This window comes from Misgurnus anguillicaudatus, chromosome 21 (assembly GCF_027580225.2).
Source record: "Misgurnus anguillicaudatus chromosome 21, ASM2758022v2, whole genome shotgun sequence".
NCBI classification, from domain to species: domain Eukaryota; kingdom Metazoa; phylum Chordata; class Actinopteri; order Cypriniformes; family Cobitidae; genus Misgurnus; species Misgurnus anguillicaudatus.
The window spans coordinates 9,261,633-9,279,750 of record NC_073357.2 but is presented as its reverse complement, the minus strand read 5'-3'; the positions used below and the strand labels follow the sequence as shown (position 1 = coordinate 9,279,750).

At 38.5% G+C, this 18,118-nt stretch overlaps 1 protein-coding gene across 1 annotated transcript; it reads left to right on the top strand.

The window, feature by feature from the left end:
• The first annotated feature begins 14 nt into the window (after positions 1-14).
• Positions 15-13,027, top strand: lins1 (lines homolog 1). Its single transcript, XM_073859887.1, has 6 exons — positions 15-684; positions 3,291-3,387; positions 5,433-5,567; positions 6,152-6,730; positions 7,005-7,191; positions 12,147-13,027. Exons 1-6 carry the CDS (start codon positions 352-354, stop codon positions 12,829-12,831), a joined length of 2,016 nt encoding a protein of 671 aa, XP_073715988.1. The 5' UTR covers positions 15-351; the 3' UTR covers positions 12,832-13,027.
• The last annotated feature ends 5,091 nt before the right edge of the window (positions 13,028-18,118 follow it).

Sequence of the window (18,118 nt, the reverse complement as noted above, 5' to 3'; positions counted from 1 at the left end):
TAAGCTGGACGGCAAACAGTGGTCCATGTGGTTTTTTTAAGTGTGTTCAGTTGTGCACTTAATTTATAAAATGCGTAATACAAACTAGGATTGTTAGTAAAATGTTTTGGGTCCTAAAGCTGTTTTTACGCTTCGTTAGGTCTTTAATTCTGCTTTAACCAGGCATCGGTCTGGAAACCACGCCAGCAGATCTAACGTTACCGTATGTAAGTTAACAGTTAAACAAATATGTTTGGCGTATTTGATAATTTCCTATGAACCACGACGATCTACAAGACTCTAACTTAATAGACAGTGGATATGCAGATCTCCAGAAGTCTATTCATTTGAACATACGTTGCAAACGTACGAATGATGACTGGTGTTTCTTCTGGATGCAGATCTTCATGTTCTCTTGATCACATTATGGATGCGTCAAGTTTGGATTTCCAAAACATTTTCATATCGTTATATGCAGGAGCAGCTCCCAGCCTGAGCAGTAAAGACTTGGCCAGCAGAATAGCATCGTGTCTTACTTCGCAAACAGATGGACCTGTCAGTCGTACAGACGTTATGTGCTTGTGTCTGACTCTCACTGAAAACATCATTACCAGACTGTCATCACAGAGTCTGCCACAAGATGTCAGAATATACTATGAAGATGTTATGAGAAGTCTGTGTGAAATGGATCTGATGGCAAAGCTGGTATGGTACACTTATTTTATGGATACATCTTACCCATCCCTGCTGAAAAAACAGCATGGACCAGCATGGGAATTATGCTGGTTTAGCTGGTGGTCACCAGCATACCAGCACCAAAGCACAACATATGCTGGTCTTGCTGGTATGACCAGCATGGGATGTTGGTGCTAATGCTGGTTTGATGTTGGTTTAGCTGGTGTTCAATAGCAAACCAGCACCAAACCACAACATATGCTGGTCTTGCTGGTATACTGTTTTTTTCAGCAGGGATCTAAAAAATAAAAACACACTATATCCATCTTATTTTCGAACGCGGATGTGATATATTCTTTTTTTGTGTGTAGGACTTCCGTTTGTTTTAACAAACCATAATAAACATTAAACAACTACATTTATTCAGTATTGTTTACGTTTTTATTTTATTAAATATTATTACATCGCTTTTTATGCACTAGAGACAGACATGAGCTTAGGAAATTATTTGTTGTTTTATTTAAAACGAAACAAAAGTACGCGCAACACATTAAGAACTAATATAAACATCGACTAATAAGCGTTTTTGTCACATATATTATGTACTGTAAATGCATTTTTTTAAATAATATATAGCAGAATTAAATAAGCAAGCTAAATCAGCATATTTTTATCAGCATAATATTAGTTGTTTTTGAACATTTATTGTATTAATTGTTTACTGGAAGTTCCTATAAATGGTTTATGTGTGGATACAGATCATGGGTGCCCGAATGCCCGTGTGGATTATGGTAAAAAAAAAAATTTTTTTTAGAAATTTACTGCAGTTATACCAGCAACCCCTAACCGCACAAATTATGCAAGTCTTTCTGGATTTCACATAATAAACATTAACTAGTAGCCAGTCAAAACGGCACACTCGCAATATGACTACCTTTAGGTTTAGTGGCTCACCGGAAGTCTTACACAAAAGTGCTCAAAAAGGGTGGCGTCAGTGCCCACATTTACATAAAAAAATAAGGTGGATAAAGAATCTTGAAATGTAATGCAGGGTTCACACCAGACGCGATAGAGGTGGCAAGCGCGAGTGATTTCCCAGCTAACACAAATACGTAACTGTACGTAAGGTCGACGTAATATGATGACCGAACGTATGTCGTGGCGACCGGAAAAGTAAAATTCATGGATTTGTCGCCTGGACGTAACTTCGCAACGTAATCTGGCTGTCATGGGCACGTCGTGACAATGTAACGAATTAAAAGTTTTATGTTGGTAACCAGTTAGTAAATGTAATCTTTTATTTAATATTCTTTGGGCGGACATCTGCAGTACAACTAATTTAACTTAACTTAACCCATAACTAAAAGACTTACCATAACATATGAATGACAGACTCAGAGTTGGAATACTTCATTTTATTAAACATGAGTTGCTGTCCTGTTCATGTTCCGGTTGCCAGGGTAACGCTGCTCTAACCTAAACCAGTCCAAAACACCAAACGTGTCCCACAAAACTTTAAAATAAGGTTAAAGAACATCTACACGTTTTATTTGTTGTGAAGTAGTGCCTTACCTGATAAAACCAAATTTCCTGTCAGATGAACATTCCTGTCAGTGCAGCATAAAACGCGCTTTATACTGTCGGGCAAGATTCTGTGAGCCTATAATAGGTATGTTTAAATGCTGTTTTCATAACTCTTAAGCAACTGAAATATGTTCTTGTGAAATTTAAACGAGTCTCAGTTTAGAGAAATGACCGGTCCTGTCAGACGCCGTTCTGCTCTGCACTGTTTTTTGTTTCCCATGTAAATGGCAGCTCGCGTGTGTTTAATCTATTTTGACTTATTTAAGGGAAATTTGAGACTGAGAGTTTTAATAAGCTAACCTAAATAGAAAAGGAAATTAATGTTTATATAATTGTACAGGTAATGAAATTACCTCCCTGGGACGTAACAGTTACGTTGCCATTAACTTATGAAATTCCCAAAATAGTACAAATTTATTACGTAACTGGAACGTACTTGGTTATCTTGGTTAGGAGACCGTACTGGCGACGTGGTGATTTGGTACTGTAATGGTAATGAAATTCCCTCCGTAGGACGTAACGGTTACGCTGCCAGCTGGTAAGTCATGAAATTACCAAAAATGACCAATAAATTACGTAAGTAGTACGTTGTGTGTTAACTGGGTTACATGTCAATGCAAAGATGCGAGTAGGCATCCTGCGGCGCGTTCCGCACAAATTGAGTGTTGCCGCGGGAAAACCGCGAGTTGGCCGCGTTAACCAATCAGGATCTTGCTGTAGTAGTGACGTGATTACAGTAAGCGAGCAGAATAGCGGAGTGTCAGCTGAGTTGCAGAAGCCCCTCCCACGCAAATTTCCACGTGAATGTCTCGATGACTAGAATTTCACACGCGGCTTTCACACGTGAATGAAGCGAGTAAACTCAAATGTTCAATTGTCAGCGAAAATAGCGCGTTTTTGCCACCTCCACCTTGGCTGGTGTGAATGCACCATAACAGTTAACACTTCCCTTTAATTTTGGGATGAAATCATTGAACATATAAACAGTTGATGTTAATATCTGGTTGGTTATTTGATAGTGTGGATTTGATTCCTTTAATATTTTGACACAGGTTTCCCTCCTTGGCTGTCAGGACCAACTGGTGTCTCATTTGTCTACAAAGTGTATGTCAGCCTGTGTCATCAATGACATTTCCATGATTGAAAGTATATTTCAAAGACTGTAAGAGAGATTTCATAAAATCAATTACTATTTCATGTCAGGGCTAGATTTACCTTTTATTGTGACGCAGTCAAAAGACATTTTTGGGTGCCCCAGTTTTATATAAATTTATACCACGGGGCTGTTTAATGCTTTATTCTGATTGGTTGAGAAAAGTTCCACGGGTGTTGATTATTTTTCTGTAAAACGCCATATACGGTGAGGAAAATAAGTACTTGAACACCCTGTCACCCTGCAAGTTCTCGCACCTAGAAATCATGGAGGGGTCCGAAACCGTCACCGTAGGTGCACGTCCACCGTGAGAGACACAATCCAAAAAAAATCAATGTTAATATTTGGTACAGTAGCCTTTGTTTGCAATTACAGAGGTCAAATGTTTCCTGTAGTTTTTCATCAGGTTTGCACACACTGCAGGAGGGATTTTGGCCCACTCCTCCACACAGATCTTCTCTAGATCAGTCAGGTTTCTGGCCTGTAGCTGAGAAACATGGAGTTTGAGCTCCTCCAAAGATTCTCTATTGGGTTTAGGTCTGGAGACTAGCTAGGCCACGCCAGAACCTTGATATGCTTCTTACAGAGCCACTCCTTGGTTATCCTGGCTGTGTGCTTCGGGTCATTGTCATGTTGGAAGACCCAGCCTCGACCCACCTTCAATGCTCTAACTGAGGGAAGGAAGTTGTTCCCCAAAATCTCGCAATACATGGCTCCAGTCATCCTCTCCTTAATACAGTGCAGTCGCTCTGTCCCATGTGCATAAAAACACCCCCAAAGCATGATGCTACCACCCCCATGCTTCACAGTAGGGATGGTGTTCTTGGGATGGTACTCATCATTCTTCTTCTTCCAAACAGGTTTAGTGGAATTATGACCAAAAAGTTCTATCTGACCACATGACTTTCACCCATGACTACTCTGGATCATCCAAATCGTCATTGGCAAACTTAAAACGGGCCTGGACATGTGCTGGTTTAAGCAGGGGAACCTTCCGTGACATGCATGATTTCAAAGCATGACGTCTTAGTGTATTACCAACAGTAACCTTCAAAATGGTGGTCCCAGCTCTTTTCAGGTCATTGACCAGCTCCTCCCGTGTAGTTCTGGGCTGATTTCTCATCTTTCTTAGGATCATTGAGACCCCACGAGGTGAGATCTTGCATGGAGCCCCAGTCCGAGGGAGATTGACAGTCATGTTTAGCTTCTTCCATTTTCTAATGATTGCTCCAACAGTGGACCTTTTTTCACCAAGCTACTTGGCAATTTCCCCGTAGCCCTTTCCAGCCTTGTGGAGGTGTACAATTTTGTCTCTAGTGTTTTTGGACAGCTCTTTGGTCTTGGCCATGTTAGTCTTCTTCCTCTTTTTGGTTTTTAATGGCGGCTGGCAACCAGCGTAATTAGGTGCATTTGGCCATGTTAGTAGTTTGATTGTTACTGATTGTATGGGGTGGACAGGTGTCTTTATGCAGGTAATGACCTCAAACAGGTGCATCTAATTTAGGATAATAAATGGAGTGGAGATGGACATGTTAAAGGCAGACTAACAGGTCTTTGAGGGTCAGAATTCTAGCTGATATACAGGTGTTCAAATACTTATTTGCAGCTGTATGATACAAATAAATAGTTAAAAATTATACATTGTGATTTCTGGATTTTTTTTAGATTATGTCTCTCACAGTGGACATGCACCTACGATGACAATTAAAGACCCCTCCATGATTTCTAAGTGGGAGAACTTGCAAAATAGCAGGGTGTTCAAATACTTATTTTCCTCACTGTATATACTAATCCTAATCTTAACCCCAACCATCACTAAAACGCCTACTATGGTCACATAATTAAATTGTCAGAGAATCTGGTTTGACGTCGGCCCTGCATGTCAGATTTTGACATTTCTTTGCATATCATTATTGTACCATTCATTATTGTATCAATTTGACTGTAAAGGCAATTTTACGGTAATGTAACAGGATTAATGTGTGAAAGCGGATATTAAACCTTTGGTATTTCATATATAATTGTTGATTTTAGGAAAGTAGCAGCTCACTTTGGAGAGACACTTGTGCTGAAGTGTTTTATAAATCAACTCCCAGCGGTGAACTGGATTGCTGTCTGTGGACTCTCACTTGTGTGATTAAAGGAGTGCTGAGGGGAGACTTCAGAAACAAAAACGGTACTGAACTGTATCTCTTATGATCTCACACAAACTTAAACTGCGCTTACATTACCATTCCCATTGGGCAAATTTTACATTTTAAAATGGGTCTTCAACAGTAGGTCCATGACATACTAATAGGTCTATGGGAGTACTGCTTGGAGTCCCTTAATTGTTGTGGATTTCAACAGAAATTTGAATAACAAAGTGTTTTATGTTATCTTTAAAAATGTAATCGAAATTGAATCGATCCATATCGATGCACTGTTACACCCCTAATACGGTTCATATAGTATACAGTATGTCCTATGTAACTTATCCAATCCACACACTTTAACTGCATGTTATGTTTTTTAAACATTGTACTGCGATGTAACTGTAACCAAAATAAAACATGAAAACATTTTATTCTTGCTGTGATGACAGTTTATAAAACAATAACTATTGTAATTATTAAATATGACATCTGTATAGTAAATGCCTTCTGTTTACCCTGCTGCGTCACTGATGTGTTGAACAGCCATATAATTCAGACCCAGCTGCTTTATTTTTTCTGTGAATAAGTAGCATTTTAAGTAGATGTATGTTTTTCCTCCACACAGATGTTTTGACAAAGCTTCTTGGAGCAATGGATCCATCCCTCACTTGCTTGTACGCCAGCCTTCTCCCTCAACACACACTGGAACCTCGCAAAACCGAAGTGACGAAACATTGCAGAACTTTGTGCACGTTCTTTGACCTTCTCGAAGTCCTCAGCGCTGCTCGGCTGAGATGCGGGGTCTGTTCATCTGTACAAAGAACCGTATTCACTGAGTCCCGAGCTCTCCTGCATGTCATGAGAACCGACGTGGAGTATTTTGTAACTAAAAGAGCGTTACTTCTTCTGAAGAGAAATCTTCTGCGGAGAGCTGGAGAGGACTGGGCGTTGGGTGACGTGCAGTCTGGGTCACATGTGGATGAAGGGCTGAATGAAGATCTGTTGGCCGTGGCAGATGCCGTGTTAAATGAAGTGAAGGCCGGTTGGCTCCAGGAAGTGTCTGTGAAAGCTCAGCCCAGTTTCTTTGGTGGGAACTGTGATGTGCATGTTGGAGGAACTCTGAGAGATAATGTGATGTTAAGAGCTTTGAGTCTAATTCTGCTGAAGTCGCTAGAAATAAACATTCAGTCCACTTGTGGGAAAGGTAACACTTTCATACTGTTGTAGTTTATTAGGTAAAGCATCCAAATAAAATTCCATAATCGTATTACTTTTATTTCCAAGAACTGAATTGGAACTGGTGGAGCATTGCGAGGTTGGGGGTTCAATTCCTATGGAAAAGATATACTGATTAAAAAATGTATACCTTGCCAAGTGCATATATCATGTAATGTAAAACTGAATCCAATTGCTGCAGCTTGATTTTAAACATCAGGGGGCGATGTATCCCTTGATAATGCATTTTCTTCCCTTTTCAGGAGCTCAGAGTAACATTGACGTCCAGCAGTATCTAACAGAGCTCATGATGTTTCTGCGGTGCCACGCGACCCATCTGTCTTCTGAAGCTCACAACTGTTGCTGGGTGACTTCAGTGTTTGCTGAACAGGATGATGACATGATCGAATCAGCCAAAGCTCTCTTTGCCTTGTACCTGTATCAGAAAAGGTTTGTCATTTTTTACAAGCTTGTTATATAGAGCTGAAACTGAAAAATTCTTTCTAGAGGTTAAGAATTTGTGGATATGACACTGATATTTGAAGGGGTCCTTGATTATGATTTAACTTTTTTTTTACTTTATCTTTTTATCTATCTTTTCATTACATCCTTAAAGTCACAATGAAATTGAAATGAAAAAATAGGGCTTATTCGCAAACACCGGAAGTCGCTAACCGCGGCCATCTTGTTGACATGACATCTGTCCTGCCCCTAGCCGCACGTAGATTTGAGTCGAGGGGAGCAGCAGCCTAATGGCTTCATCTCGTCTGTATTAAGAGAAGATGAGCTTGATTATTGTGGAACCATATCAAATAGACCCAATAGCCTTAAGTAAAGATCCGTCCTTATTGCCAGCCGTAACTTATCCGGATATTTATAACTATATCGTTCATACAGTATCCGCATTCATCATACAAGCACTGAAGGGCCGTTCACATTATAACGATAACTATAACAATAACTATATCATCGTCCACATCACCAAACAATACGTTTATGCTAATTCGCTCACGGCACTCGCGCAAATCACTTGCCTTTAATATTGCTTGTAATAAAAACTTTTGAAGATGTCCTCAACACGCTGCGTTTCGCGTAACTCTAAACAGTGAGATTTGTGTAATCTCTTACCTTTTGGCATAACAGTTAGTTAATGTAATAGATTAAAAAGCATTACGTAGTCAATTTTCACAGCAACTGGAGGTAATCTTATGTTATAGACCTCAGCAATGAGCTTAACTGTCATTTTAAGTGCTCAAATAGATTTTAATGCTATCAATGGTTTGGCGTTCATCAGGCGCTGGAAAAATCGCTCAGAAAGTGATCCCATCGATGTCGTTCGTTGTATCTTTATCGTCATAGTTGTTGAGTAAAATCCGCTATTCTCTTTAATATAAAACGAATTTTAAAACTATATATTTTTTTATAGTTATCAATAATTCCATACCTAGTATCAATGCCAGACCTATTATGTTCATATAGTTATTAATACTAATTTTATAACTGTCTCAATGTATGGCAGCTTATTTGAAAGAGCAGTTTCAGCCACTGCTTACAGCTAACCATATGTGATCAAATGATGGGGACAGACTTTGCTGTTGGGAGTCTCTCCTTCGCTGGTTCAACTCCTCTGTCTCCTTCCTTTCATGTTTTCTGACAGTCGGTATCGCATAAAAACTAATTCCGGGGTTATTTTTGCTGTTATTAGAACATCCGTGCATTACACCACACACCATCGCGCGGTTTTAAAAAAAATGACACCGATAATACCATGTATAATACCCACGCTGCCGCGTTTGTCAATTGACAGACTGACAGTTCTATGTCAACAATATGGCCGCCACGAACATTGATGACGTAGATCGAATAACTCCTATATATTTTTTTTAATATTGTGGTATTATTAACAAATGACTTATCTGTCTGCTTCATTATTTAAAAAAAAATTGTGTGTGCTCATAATCTTTTATCAAAAATGCAAATCTCCTCCCCTCCTCAAAACGATCTCTCTTCACTTCCGGTCATATGGTATGGCAGGTGGGGGGGTCCGGGAGAAGATCGCAGCGATTAGCATTTAGCATTTAGCAACACGACCCAACTTCAAATGATCCAATCAGATCTCGATGGACAAATTCAAATCCAGCCCTGCCATATTTAATTTCAGAAGCCGTTTCATTCGGATATACGTCACCACGGGGAAAATAAGGCAATCGCTACTGCCATTTCATGGCGACTTTAAACCTTACCCTAAACCCAGCAGCTCACGACATTTGGCCATAGCTGTATCCCCTCTAGCCAGAACCGGGGTGAGGCCATGTTGGGCTGCTTTTTATGTTGTAGCAAGAATGTAACAAGAGACAGCGTTATTTGTATTTTTCAAACATTAAAGGGATAGTTATAGGGATAGGAATAATCAAGGACTTTGCTGCTGTAACATGGCTGCAGCAGGCGTAGTGATATTACACACTGCCCCAAAATAGTCCCCTGCTATTGAAAATTACCAAAGGGACTATTTTTGGGCAGTACGTAATATCACTATGCCTGCTGCAGCCATGTTATAACCATATCTGCCTAGAGAATCGCTACTTTAAATTTTCTGTCGGTCTTAGTACACGATGTAACTACAGAAGAGTAAAGTTTTAAATAGGAAAAATATCGAAACTCTTTGGTTATTTTTTTGGCGCAATGCTAATGTTCTAATCAGATTCAGTAAGCCATGCTAAAGGTCATAGTACATTATTTTAAATCAAAATAGATGTAGGAGTGTTATCCAAACATCATAAGGAAAGCCTTTTATACTTGGGAACAGACACATATTTGAGGTGTTTCTGGGAGGTTTAGTACATACCGCGTCATCTTGAAATAATGATTATGTGACTTACTTGCATCAGGTGACCTGATTCCATTGCAAGTTTTGCAAAATACACCTTTTCTGAATTGCCTGAAATGGGAGTTTTTGCTTAATTGATCTGTTTCCATTGGCCATATTTTTGATTCGCACTACTAACTAGGGGTGTGCATTGGCACTGCCCTCACAATTCAATTCAATTACGATTCAACAGGTAACAATTCAATTCGATTCTACGATGCATTGCGATGCATCAGAATTCTACTGTACACAACAAGGCAAATTTTTAATAAGTCAAGTAGTAAAGTCAAGTGCAACTATTCTCAACAAAAACGGAAGCTGAGCATTTTAAGACAATGGCAATTATATATACCTGAGCAGGGCTCGCAAAATTTTTAAATCCCTGGTAGACCTTCGGGCAGACACTCTAATTTTTGGTAGCCCGAAATGAATATAAGTAGCCCGAATAAAAAATGCACTGTTTAATGTAGAATATTGATAAATCCTGGATTTCCATGTAAACCAACTATTCCTGCCCATCCCCAGCTAACAATTTGGTTCCCAAAACGTTCCCCTATTTTCCAAGGTTTTTGGTTAACCAGGAATGTTTTCTTTAAGAAAAAACATTCCCCCAATGTTATTTTTAGGTTATTTTAACGTTCCCCTAACGTTAGAATGATTTCATTGTTATGCTACTGAAATGTTATATGAATGTATTATAACACAGGTTATTTTTTATAAAAAATACCTCAACACATTGTATTTAGATAACATGGTATTTTATCAAATATATAAACAACCACTGACTTTAAACACAATATAGAAGACTTAAAGCAGATATTTATTAAAAAGGAATAAACATTTAATTCCCTTTATGTTCCCCTAATGTTAGACTCTGAGGTAAAACGAAATGACAAACACACATTCTATTCGCTTTAGGTAAACATATCTTACCACTGCTGTTTAGTCACCTATCAGCTTGTAACATCATATACTCTCAATAGCCTAGACGCGTCAAATCCATCGGAAATCACTCAAACATATTTTCCTTCTCACATATTTAAGTTACTAATTGAAGAAAGAAAAAATAAACACTAAAACGATGTTAGTCTATGAGGTAAAAATGAAATGACGTTATTTTATTAAATGACTTGAGTTCGCGCAAGCAGGTGCTCGTGAAGAGCCTAGCCGGGAGAAGCGCATGCAGAGGGTCGCACACATATAAGACGTGCACATTAAAGGAACAGTATGTAGGATTGTGGCCAAAACTGGTATTGCAATCAGAAAACTTGTGGCTAAAACTGGTACTGCAATCACACAACTGGTGGCCAATACACAACATGACAACATAAACATCAGTTGAGGGCTGCAACTCCACTTATTAAATGACAATATCCTGTCCGGACCACTGTTGTCAGTGATATTAGTTTTTGTTATGTAAATGATTTCTTAATTTCTAGTGACTTATCAGGGCCATTTTATGATTAATTGCTATACATTTCTTACATACTGTTCCTTTAAAGGATGGGTTTATTTATGCTTTCACTTCATTTCCTGACAGTTTCACTTGTTACATGAGGAAAATGACTGACAAGAGGATGCCGAAATACATACAATATGATTACCTAACTAAATCTAAGACAAAGCAAAAACATCAAAATATTATTTCCTCCCCAATATAGCCCGACGGGCAGGGTGGAGATACATTTTGGTAGCCCGACAGGAATTCACAATAGCCTCGAGACGTTTCCCATTAACTTCATAGAATCCGAAATGTGCCCATATGTCCACTTTCCATGGAAAAGGGTGCGTTTTTATTTACCCGTCTATCACGGCCATCTCTCTCCAGGAAATAAACAGTGACATTATCGATTATGGCACTTTGCTGCATCGATGCTGAATCGTGCATGCGCGCATTGCGATGCATTGCCGAATCGATTATTGTTGACACCCCTACTACTAACATACACATTTACATTAACAATAGGCCTGCACAGGTAACAAACCTTGTAACAAGAAAGTATGCGCATACAGTGCACACATGGTGCACAAAACTGAACAATGCACATTACATCTGAGAGAATGCCATGATGTCAACCGCAACACTCGGATCAAGTAAAACTAGTAGTAAGATCCTGCCTTGGGCTGAAGTCATTTTAAGTACAAAGAATACAAACATTAGGTAATCATGCATAGGTTCTGTACAATATGTTAGTTAAGAAATAACCCCCCAAAAATCTAAATCTATTTTAATTTTATTTATTTAATCTTAAAAATTAAAAACACAGGATACAGGTAAATTAAATGATCAAAGTAAATGAGTAGATTAACTATACCTTTCAAGCTAAATTAGACACATGCTTAAACAATTACACTAAATTGAGATAGATAAGAGATAATGTGCCTGGGGGTAATTTCACAATCCTAAAATCTATTGTGACCACACCTTAAAGCACAGTGATTGCATTCCAACATTTGAAGGTTAAGATAAAGTCTAAAATATGCCATTGCAAACAATGCTTAGTAAATGTTGAATAGGATTTGTTTTTTCTCTTCACAGTTTGAATTTCTCAGTTCCTGTTTGCCTTTGGGGCTGTAACCCCCACTGTCATTTCATTATCTTGCTCCGGTCCCTCTCCTTCGACCACACCGTGCTACTCGATTTCCTCATCTCCACCGAAACCTGTTTCTTGGAGTATTGCGTCCGCTACTTGAAGCTCCTCCGTGAGGACTGGACGGGGTTTTTTAGGTCTTGTCGCCATATTGAAGATTCTGATGGGAAGCTCGGTGGCCCTAGAAAACTGACAGCTAATCTCATGGTAGAAGCTCTGTCGGATAAAGAAACACCTGAATCGTCTCAGATGTATGTAGTTTCCTGCGCAAGATCGCCAACAGGAAGTGATGTCAGAGCCGGCGCAGTTCCACGATTGGTTGATTATGGAAGCTCAGATGAATCCGAGGAGGCAGATGAGAGCAGTTCTGACCTCCACACGAATGCAGTTGATTTTGGTAGGATGGAGGTTGAAGGATCTTTGTACCCATCCGTAACCACGATGGAACAAGATCATGTATTTGAATGTCTGTTTGATAAAGTGCTGGCGTGTCTTGAGGAGTTGAAGGTGGCAATAATGAGACTGCACAACAAGGGTCTCTTTCCCTACAACCCTACCTCACTTTTAAAACTGTTAAACAATCTTCAACCCAAAAAGAACTTTGTTAGTCAACCAAGACTCAAAACTGTCTAACAAGGATTATTATAACCAGAAAGACGAGATTCTGCATCCACAAAAGGCTTCATTTCATAAGGATTTATTTATTTTTCATCTTTAAAGATCAAAAAGACTTGATGTAGTATGAACATATTGTTTCATTAAAAACCCCAAACTTCCACCCCATCCAAAGGGTCATATAGGAAACGTTGTGAAGTGGAAGCTTTAAAAATGTCTCATTCTTAACCTGACTTACTTTATGATTTAACTTCACACAATGACTATGTGACTTTGGTTACTATATTTAGATACCCTGTCTGCAATTAACTCATTCCCCACCAGCATTTTTTGTGATTTTCACAAAAGTTTTACAAATGCCTTCCATGAAAATTTTGTTCTAAAAATATATAAATATACAGATATATCAAATAAAACAACAGTCCCTCTGCTGTTAAGCAAACAAAAAACAAACAAACAAACAAACAAAACGGGGAAAAAATTGCTTTATCATATCTTTATTTTTTTTCTCTGTTTATAAACTCTTAAATATGGGTATTTTTCTTCAAAAATACAAATTTCTTAGCAAAAAGCTGAAATAATTGCATTTTTGTGAAGGAAGTTTGTTAGAGATCAGATTTAGAATGATTATCAAAACATACACAGAGTTTAAAATGATTAAATAACTTTTGGCTTCATTTTTTTCATAAATTGGGTAAGTCTAGTGGATAATTGTGGTATTGCAGATTAAAATAAAAATTAATCAGGAACACGTTTTTTATGCAAATGTTTTTTCTTAATTGACGAGATAACTCCTCAATGTCGGGAAAAGAGGTAAAGCAAATTGTACATTTGACTCTTTAAGCCCCGATATTTACAGACTACTTATTTATATGTCATATGTACACTGTCAGAAAAAAATGTCCAGAAAGGTCCCCTAGCTGGGGTAGTAGTAGTACCTTTTAAAAGGTTGTAATATGTACAATTTAGGTACAAATATGTATTTATTTGGTAACAATATGTCCTTTTAAGGTACTAATATGACAGGGTTCCCACGCGCGTCATGACATTTCTGAAATATCATGGAATTTTAAAAGTCTTCCAGACATTAAAAGTCGATGAATATTTATATATTTTTAAAAAAGTCATGAAGTATTAGGGATTTTGTTTGTTGCTTTATATTTGAGTAAATTTGCTTGTTAAAGCAACACTAAAGAGTTTTTGCTCTTTGCTCCCCCTACAGGTTGGAAGCGGAATTGTGAAGCGGAATCCAATACCATTGTCATAAATAATTTAGCCTACTGCAGCAAAGCTGGCTCTGATTGGATTGTAGGTCTGCCGTAAAGCAAGATTTTGTAGTTTTCACTCGAACTACAGGACCGCGACCCGACGGCTGGAAACTTCTTTAGTGCGGTTTTGGCCGATAGAGGGCTGCAAAGCGAATGTGAAAGTGCCGTTCACCCTGTTTCGAGTGGATGAACGACTGAAACTTTTTTGGAAATGTTATTTTAAGGTAAAAAAAACTCTTTAGTGTTGCTTTAAGGTTTGACATAAGAAATGCCTTATGTCAATGAGAATAGATTCTAAAAGGACGTTTGTTGGCAGTGTTTATTCATTTTACACATTTAAGCAAATTTTTTTATGAACTCACGGTGTACACTACTTTATCAGGCTCACGGCATTTCAGATATACGTCATGAAAATTCCGCTTCTTTGTCAGTAAAAGTCAGGGAATTTGACATTTGGCTTAGAGTGGGAACCCTGATATGAACTCCTTTAGGTGGAAAGCATAGACTGTAAAAAAAGATGGACGACGCTCGTTCGCTCTCTTCCAATGGTGAAAAGTGAAGCCGCCAGTGTACGATATGGCGCTGACATCTTGGGTCTTGAGTCTGCGCAGTAGCGATTTCGGGACCAGTCCTGCGCAGTAGTGAGCAGGAAGTAAAGCCGCAAAATCAAGGCTCGCTCTCGCAGAATGCGCATTTCACAGCTGTCACTCATGACGTGACACCACCGTTTTTATAGCAATAAATAACTAACTAAAAATTAACACTTGAATTTACATCAGCGTGATAAAAACTACAGTTAATGACAGAAACCAGCTTCGGAAAAAAGATAATTGAAGTGTGATTCAATTGTTTAGTTGGTCTCAAGTCCCATTTAATACCATGGGGGAGGCGGGTTTATGACTTATACTGGGACTAGTCACTGGGGGGCAATCGAGACATTGTGGCTTCACTTTCAGGGCTTGTGCGGCACGCTTGGGGCAAAGGTGTACTTTTTGAAAGGGTAACGCCCCAGTGACTACACATTCATGTGAAATTGCCAGCACGTAAAACAGGTAAATTTTCTTGGTAATTGATGTAACTGCTTGATTCTAGCCTAAAGAACTTTATATATATATTCACATTATATCTAACTGGACCGTACCATACCGGAGTGTGATTGTATTCCCTTCCCCACTTGTCTGCACTTACACTACACTTTATGATCCATACACGAGTATGCTTGCATCATTAAAAGATGTGCGAAGATATGCACAATGGAGTTAATCGTAATTCTTAGTTCATGGCTTATACACCTCATTTAGCCTGTCCACATGTTGATTCCGAAACGAGGCTGTGAGGGATGGACGTCCAGAGCGTGCGCTTAAAAACCGCCTAGTCATTCATAGCCTGGTTCCGCCATCCTACGTGCTTCCGCTTAATTTTCATTTCGCTTCAGTACAATGTCTGGGACTGCTGTGTAGAGTTTTGTTTTCTCCTGCAAAAATGGGGATGGCAAAGAACGATGACGTTGAGGTTGTGCGTCAGTTTGAGTTGTAGTTCAGTATTGGCAGCAAAGAAAGACGTGAGAAAACCTATTCGGTCTGTTGTTGCAAAGCTGACGAATATTTAGAAGTTAAAGCCGGAGCAAGAACCAGGTTTGCTAAGTTTTTAATATTCGGACTTGTTGTTTCCAGCTGCTTTTGGCACAAGATATACGTCACGAGCACACGTTAGCGATTGCCTATGGCAGATCCTGAGTGACTCTGGGCAGATCCAATAGTTTTAAACGTCAACAGAGGACCCTCTTTGCAATGGAGCGCGGCCAGACTCTGTACAAATGAAATTAATGTACGAGAGTCTGGTTGGACCAAGCTAAGTCATTCAGCCATCAAAACACAGAAAATACATAATTTTACAAATTGCCACAGTATTTTGTACAGTCTATGTCTATGGTCAGGACCAAATAGTAAGTCACACAGTGGGATCAGGTGGGTCACGCAGAGTCACTTTTTCAGTTTGTTAAAGTGAATAACACAAAAAAGGCAATGGGGTTTTGATATCAGGTATTTCAGTATTGCAACTACACGTACATTTAATTCATATAATGACAATAAAAATAAAAACGACTCTCTTCTAAATAAGATCACATTTCTTTTGGTATTTCTAAATTTGGTGGGTCCTGAGATAGATTATACCCGTCTAAGTGGGTGGTGAAATGAAAAAGTTTTAGGAACCACTGTGCTATGGAGTAATCACATAATTGTGTTGGGGTCAAATGTACTCTGGTATTGTACGGTACGCATAATGTGAGCACACCCTAAATGTCTGGCATTTTTAAAGTGCATGTAAAAAATGTGCTGGAGAAAGAAGTGATAACACATCGTTGAATTATGCAGAGACTTCAGACAATGCATCTTAGTTTAGCACATTAACAGTTTACACATATAAAGCGGTACCATCGTTATCTTAAAGGAATATTCCATTTTCTTTAAAAAAAATCCAGATAATTTACTCACCACCATGTCATCAACCACGTTGATGTCTTTCTTTGTTCAGTCGAGAAGAAATTATGTTTTTTGAGGAAAACATTGCAGGATTTTTCTCATTTTAATGGACTTTAATAGACACCAACAATTAACACTTAAGTCAACACGTAACAGTTTTTTTCAACTGAGTTTCAAAGGACTATAAACAATCCCAAACGAGGCATAAGGGTCTTATCTAGTGAAACGATTGTCATTTTTGACAATAAAAATAACAAATATACACTTTTAAAGCACAACTTCTCGTCTAGATCTGGTCGTGATGCGCCAGGTGACCCCACGCAATACGTCATGACGTCAAGAGGTCACAGAGGACGAACGCGAAACTCCGCCCCAGTGTTTACAAGTGTGTTGAAAGAGGACCGTTCCGACGTTGTTGTATGTCAACTGATACTAATTAATGTCTATATGTCAGTTTATTGTTTACAATGGTCCGCAAATGTGCGTTTTATATATGTAACACGTGACCTCCCAACGTCACTACGCATTTACGTTAGGTCGCGCTGAACCGGACCTAGATGAAAAGTTGTGGTTTAAAAGAGCATATTTTTTATTTTTCTTGTCAAAAATGACAATCGTTTCGCTAGATAAGACCCTTATGCCTCTTTGGGATTGTTTATAGTCCTTTGAAACACCGTTGAAAAATACGTGTTGAGTTAAATGTTAATTGTTGGTGTCTATTAAAGTCCATCAAAATGAGAAAAATCCTGCAATGTTTTCCTGAAAAAACATAATTTCTTCTCGACTGAACAAAGAAAGACATCAACATTTTGGATGACATGGTGGTGAGTAAATTATCTGGATTTTTCTTTTAAGAAAATAGAATATTCCTTTAAGCATACATTATTTTTTCATCAAGGGGATATGAAGCATATGAATATGATATATTTAAGGATGTGAAATTCTCTTGTCTTCATATAGCGTCAGTCCTGCATTCAATGTACGTCTATGAGACTGGACCTGTTTTATTGCCTGCAGGTAAAATAGTTAAAAAGCCAGACATTTCGAGGTACTATTAATGTCTGAGCTTAAAAGCATATAGTGTAAGTTGCCTAACAAAGTTTAATAGATATTGTGTTACACATACACAAACTCCTGACGCAAATTATTAACAGTATGTCCTGTTGTTTATAGTCACATTTGCTCATTTAGCACAGGCTATTTTCCAAAGTGACTTACAGTGCATTCAAGCCCTACATTTTACAAATACAGGTATGTGTGCTAGCCAATATTCAAACCCAGAACCTTTGTGTTGCTAACGCAATGCATAGCCAGCATTAACTGCTTACAAACAGCATTAAAAGTGTTTTTTTGTGAAACCATAATGTCATTTTGACTTAAGATGCACACTCAGATGATCAGTCGATCTTTAAGGGATTAGGCCCAACAGCATTAGCATTTAAATGACATCACCAGCTAATAGGGAAAGTCAATTTGCTTCACTTTGCATACAAATATCCAGAATCAACAACTGTACATGTATACAACAGCTTTTCAAAGGGAAAGGCAACAGTT